The sequence below is a fragment of the Sciurus carolinensis genome, chromosome 16, assembly GCF_902686445.1.
Source record: "Sciurus carolinensis chromosome 16, mSciCar1.2, whole genome shotgun sequence".
Lineage (NCBI taxonomy): Eukaryota > Metazoa > Chordata > Mammalia > Rodentia > Sciuridae > Sciurus > Sciurus carolinensis.
In genome coordinates, this window is record NC_062228.1 from 65,112,898 (window position 1) to 65,119,017 (window position 6,120).

Genomic DNA, 6,120 nt, shown 5'->3' on the forward strand with positions numbered 1-6,120 from the left:
CCCAGAGAACCTGAGTCAAGGTGCAGCAATGGAGGTGCACGGGCACTGTCACTTCTGTTGTCCTTAAAGTCTTCTAGGGCACCCCAGGCAGGCCTAGCTAGTGAAGCTGAGGACACACACATCAGGCGGGGCTCCAGCTCCCCAGCCTGGCACTGTCAACGGGAAACAAGCTTCCAGGGAGCTTAGTGCGGGCGACTAGGGCTCAGTGGAGGCGCAAGGCAGTGAGGCACCGGGAAGAGCCTAGACGAACCGCTGTGGAATCCTAAAGGGAACTAGAAGCGATCACATGAAAAGCTACTTCCTCCAGACAAACTAGTCCTTAGAGGGAATTCACTCTCCCCTGGGGTGGCAGTCTGCGAGACAGTTATGTCTAGGTTCCCCGCAAACTCCAGATAACAATTGTAGATTTCAAGGAGATTGGGGGCACTGCCTGGGAGGGACTGCCGGAATTCATAGAAGGTTTCCGAATGTGGCCGAATGGAAACCGAGTGTTTCCAAACAGACCCGAACTAGGCATGGGTGACTATTGGTAAGGATGCTGGCTGCCCCTTCGGAGCGATTCCGGACATTTCGATAATGCCCGAGGGGACCCAGGGTGCATATCGGGAATAGCCGAGGTCTTACGAAGAAGAGCGGAAGCATCCGAAGACGTAAGGGTTATGCTTAAATCACGCACTCTTTCCAATTCACAAAAGCTTGTTTAATGCCCACCATGTGTCCAGCGCAGTGCCAAGCGCTCGGTGAGCAATACTGGAGATTTGCCTTTGAGAAATAGGTCTCGGATCCACTCGGAATCAACCATGGGGTTCCGAAAATTTCCGAACCACTCACGGAACCGAGGCTTTCCACGGTCGAGAACTCTCCTCCTCTTCTTTAGCCGAGGATTTCCGAAGGCTCCCGAGCGGCTCACGACGGTTGGCGGAAATAGCCGAATACCTTAGAGGTACCTCGGAGGCGGGACCGAAGGGAGGGAGGAAGCGGAGGCCGGCAATTCCAGGGACGCGCTCGGAGGGGAAGCGGAAATGCGTATGGGGTATGAAAGGCGTGGCTCCGCCCAATGCATGCCTCTTTCCGTCTCCGGTCGTCGCAGCGAGAGGAGGTGAGCGTGCGCCCTCCGTCTCCCGGGCGCGGCCGCCATCTCTCCTCCGCCGCCCAGCCTGACTTCTCTTTGCGCCTGGGGTCTTTGGCGGCCCCCCAACTCCGCCGCCCGTAGTTGTGGAGTCCCACGTTCTTCTCCCCCCCATCCCCTGCAGTCGCGGCCGCCGCCTTGGGTCCTCAACCCCGCCCGAGAGAGGCTTCTGTCGGGGCTTCTGTCGGTGTCTGCGCGCGGGGCTGCCCCTTTAGCACGTGGCCATCAGTGTCCCTTTGCTGACCAGGCGCGGTGCGTCAGCGCCGGCTTACTGCCCGGGCTGACGTCTTTCTCGTGCCCGGTTTCTCCGCAGCCTTAACCATGTCCGCGCACCTGCAGTGGATGGTTGTGCGGAACTGCTCCAGCTTCTTGATTAAGAGGAATAAGCAGACGTACAGCACGGTAAGTGGGCCTGGGCGCCTGTCCACCGCGGCAGGGTCTGGGGGCGCCGCCCCTGCGTATCTCACCATTCCTTGCACCTTTCCCAGGAGCCCAATAACCTGAAGGCCCGCAACTCCTTCCGCTACAACGGGCTGATTCACCGCAAGACTGTGGGCGTGGAGCCCGCGGCCGACGGCAAAGGCGTTGTGGTGGTCATGAAGCGCAGATCCGGTGAGCCTTTGTCCGGATGAGAGACCCCTTTCCTGGGCAGGGAAGTGGGGTTCTGCCCTGGAATCGAGCATGTCTGGGAAGCCCCTTCCCTCTCCCTGGCTGACTGCCAGCCAACCATGTGAATTGGCTAGTTCACGTCTTTTTTCCTCACCTGTAAAGGGAGGCTAACAGAACCTGAGCTCCAGAGGGCGGTTGTGAGGGTTTAATTGCCGGATTGTGCGATTGTGTGACATTTTCTGATGCCTTCAAGACAACTCAGGTGGGGTGATGTCTCCATCTCACAGATGTGAAAATTGAAGTAAAAAGATAAGGAATAATCTTAACAATAATCTCTACATGATTCCATGTAGAGGTGAGAGACTGAGTCCAAGTAGCAGTTAAACACCTACCTGAGTTCTGCAGGGTAAGCTACAAAGAAGGGGTCCTGCCAAACTGTGCTCTCAGGCACAGATAGGCATTTTCTGGGTTTTCCCCAGAGTTCTTGTGGGAGGAGGTCAAGGGAGGCAGGGGTCTTCCATGGGATACTCCATCACCACCTGGAATTTTTAAGATAGGAATGAATTTTCCATGGGTTCTCCGTAGGGACTGGCTTCTGTTCTGGTTCAGTGGTGACCTCAGGGACTCCTACCCATTCTAGAGGAGATAGTCCTCCCTTCTCAAGAGCATCACAGCCCAAGGAGCAACCAGTTACTTCCCTGGTGGGCTTCATGGTTCTCCTGAGAACCTTTCTGGAGTGAAGTGTCCTAAGAATTTTGATTCCTCTCTTGGATTGTTGAACACATGGATGATTTTTTTGGGTAAAAAATTTGCATGGTGACAGGGCCTTGGTTGTTTATGCCCCAGTGTCAGGAGCATGACTCTGGTTAGGCCTGTCAGTTCTAACTTCATATCCTGATGGATGGCCACTTCATGATACAAGAAAGAACATTTCACATGGACAGTAATGGGAAAGCATGGAAGAATTTTCTTTTTGATCCCAGACAACTCGGTCTGGACTTGGCTTTCCCCTGGGCTTTTCGTGCCATGTGGGTCCTACTATGCTAATGCTCTTGCTCATTCAAGATTGTTCCAGACTGTATAGCCTGGGTCCTGGAACCCTGGAATTTTGTTGTTACATGGCCTAGCATGGAAACAATTAACTGCTCTGCTACATGGAACCTTAAGAGTCCTTATCCCATTGCCTCTGCTGTGTCTCAGTCCACTGTGAGGATGGGGTCTGCACACATTCCCTGGGGATCCCTGGCCCAAGTGTCTTCTGAATGGGTTGGTGGATAGGCAGGCTGTCTGCTGCTGCTGGCCTGGTCCAGGAGGCCGAGGGGATGACTGGGCAGTAGTTTGCTTAGACTCACACAGCTAAGGGTGGGTGCTTTGGTTCTTGGGGTGAGATTGTTTGCTCTTACCTGGGAGGCACACTAAGGCCTAGGCAGTTGAACTGATCCCCACACCCCTCCCACCAGGCCAACGAAAGCCAGCTACCTCTTATGTCCGGACTACCATCAATAAGAATGCCCGGGCCACACTCAGCAGCATTAGGCACATGATTCGCAAGAACAAGTATCGCCCTGACCTGCGTATGGTGAGTGCTCAGAGGGGCCTCTGGGTAAAGGTGGTGGGCATGGGCTGGGGAGGTCAGGGACCTTTCCTTTGAGCTCCACCCCAGGGACACACCCCCACCGTGGGTCATTGTGCTGAGAGTTAGGGAGGACTGGAGCTTGTGAGCTGAACCCCACTCTGCCCTTGCCCTCAGGCTGCCATCCGCAGAGCTAGTGCCATCCTGCGCAGCCAGAAGCCTGTGATGGTGAAGAGGAAGCGGACCCGCCCCACCAAGAGTTCCTGAGCTCCATACCTTCTAAAGCAATAAAGAGTCACCTGACTATCTGTGGCTCTCTATGTTGTCACTCAGGCAACTTCACTGATCTCTACGTGTTAGCCTGGTCATCTGAGGGGGAAATTGGGGCTGGACATGCAGGAAGGTGGGTAGGCAACTGTTTCCAGAAAAGGCTTGCTTATCTCTTATCTAGACTCTTCTTTGTGAAGTGCTTAAAGAATCCCAAATGGAACCTGCCTGCAGTGGGGGCGGCTCCTCTCTTCAGAAGAGGTGTGGGCAGGGTCTTCCAACCTCGAATGGTAGCAGCCAAGGAGCTATGTGCCCTGAAGCTGCTCTCAGCCCAACTCCAGGTCCTTGGTACCACAGCAGGGTTTGGGATCTTGGAACCTGGTGGCCCACAGGAGTGAAGTCCTCTGAGGAGATTGCTGCATATCCTGGGGCTGAGCTGAAGGGGGTTACCTGCTGCAGCCCCATCTTGGAGATGGGCATACAGTTGACACAGGCTACCCAGGAGAGTGGGGGCCAGAAGCCAGCCTCAAATACCCCCATCTCCTCCCCATCTCCTTGAGGACAAGACAGATGGCCCCAACCCCAAATGGGAGGCTCTTTTGCAGGTCTGAGCTTAGCGTCTCCTTTGAAGAGATCTTCTCTGACTTAAGCAGTTTCTCCTGGGTTCCCAGCTGTTTGTGTGTTTGCTTCCTAATGTTTATTACAACCTGTGATGTTGGCCTGACCTGCATGCACACTGAACACAGGCTGCCAGAGTTCTACCACCAACTGGGTTATTCCATTTGTGTGGCCTTAGGCAAATTTGTAGATCTCTGCTTTCCTGCCAGAGTGAAGTGGGTTAGTGAATGCAATGAGCTGAGAAGGGGCTGTAGCTAGGTAAGTGCTCAGTAATTATTAATGGCCTGTTCAGTAGAACCTGTACTGTGAGAAGCAGACCCTTGTCTACACTTATGAGGGGGTTATGTCCAGATGCATCTAACCAGTGACACGTAGCTCAGCAGTGTAGTAGAACAGTAACACTACTGCTGAGTGGCTGGCTGCCCAGCATCTTGAGTTGTCACACCACATTGCCAACCCAGGAAAAGGTAAAAATTTAAAGTAGTTTGTACAGAGTGCATATCACCGGTACCATCTTAAAATCAAAAGTTGGGAGCCGGAGCTGTAGCTCAGTGGTAAAGTGTTTGTCTAGCATTTGTGAGGCACTGGGTTGATCCTCAGCACCTCATAAAACAATAAAATAAAGGTATTGTGTCCATCTACAACTAAAAAAAAGGTGATTCGGTAGAAGTTAGGGATTGTGGGACTGGAGTTGCGGCTCGGTGGTAGAGCACTTGCCTAGCATGTGCGAGGCACTGGAATCGGTCCTCAGCACCACATTACAAATATTGTGTTCATCTACAACTGAAAACAAACCAAAGGGTCATTTGCACACATGGACAGATGTTTACATAGGTGCTTGTGGAACTCTCCCAGCTACTTAGTGAGGCAGGTATCAGCCCCACAGAACAGGTGAAGTAAGTTTAAATGGGAAGGTCTGTCGCATGCTGTTGGTTCTGCCATGTTTCCTGTGTGCCTGTCATGAACCAAGAATCTAGCTTTCTGCACCCATCCCATGGCTCTGGCCAAAGAGGGAGTCCCTGGGCTGTGACTTGCCTTTGGGGGCTGATAGTCCTGATTGTCCACTCCTGACTTCAACCCAGCCTCTGCTTCAGCCTTACCCAGTTCAAAGGCAAGGGACCTACTTGGATTCTTGCCAACCCTTCTGTCTTACCTGGACCATTTCTGCCACACCCTGCCTTTTCCCATTCAGATCTAACCCAGATCGAGAGGGGCGTTGTCAGACTTGGATAACTTTAACACCTGCTCAAACCTCCTATCCTTCCTACTCCACCCGGCCTCCAGAGGCCCACCTCTTGGCTTACCTCACCTCTGACACTGGCCTCCTGAGTGTGGCTCACTGCTTTATTCTGTCACATACTACCTTCTAGTGAGGCCTCTCCTCACCATTGAAACTTAAAAGCCCTCCACAGACCCCTGCTTCAGTTGTTCTGCATTAGGGTGGAAGTCCATCTATTTCTTGTTCACACTGTGTGCTGTTGAGTAGGACCCAGCAAAGATCCTGCCAGCCCCCTGCCTGAGGCAAAACTGCCCAAGTCACCTGTGCATGTATGGAAAGCTAACATCCTTGTCGTTTTGTCAAGATTTTTTTCTCACCAATTTTTCAACTGAGAATTAACATAGAACTCACCTTTTTACTTCATAATTAATTAAGTACCAGCCTACTTAATCACTGAGCCACATCCCCAGCCCTTTTCATTTTTTGAGGCGGTCTCACTAAATACTGAGTCTGACTTTGGACTTGCGATCCTCCTGCCTCAGATTCCCCAGCCACTGGGATTACTGGTGTGCACCACTGTGCCCAGCTGTTTTTTAATTCTGAGACAGTCTAGGTTGCAGAGGCTGGCCTTGAACTTGGGATTCTACCTCAGCCTCTCAAAATTGCTGGGATTACAGACATGCGCCACTATGCTCAGCCAAAATT

At 52.6% G+C, this 6,120-nt stretch overlaps 1 protein-coding gene across 1 annotated transcript; it reads left to right on the forward strand.

The window, feature by feature from the left end:
• Positions 1 to 1,028: 1,028 nt before the first annotated feature.
• Rpl28 (ribosomal protein L28) lies at positions 1,029 to 3,617 on the forward strand. Its single transcript, XM_047528849.1, has 5 exons — positions 1,029 to 1,099; positions 1,443 to 1,531; positions 1,618 to 1,741; positions 3,199 to 3,317; positions 3,489 to 3,617. The coding sequence occupies exons 1-5, from the start codon at positions 1,036 to 1,038 to the stop codon at positions 3,576 to 3,578; spliced, it is 486 nt and encodes a 161-aa protein (XP_047384805.1). The 5' UTR covers positions 1,029 to 1,035; the 3' UTR covers positions 3,579 to 3,617.
• The last annotated feature ends 2,503 nt before the right edge of the window (positions 3,618 to 6,120 follow it).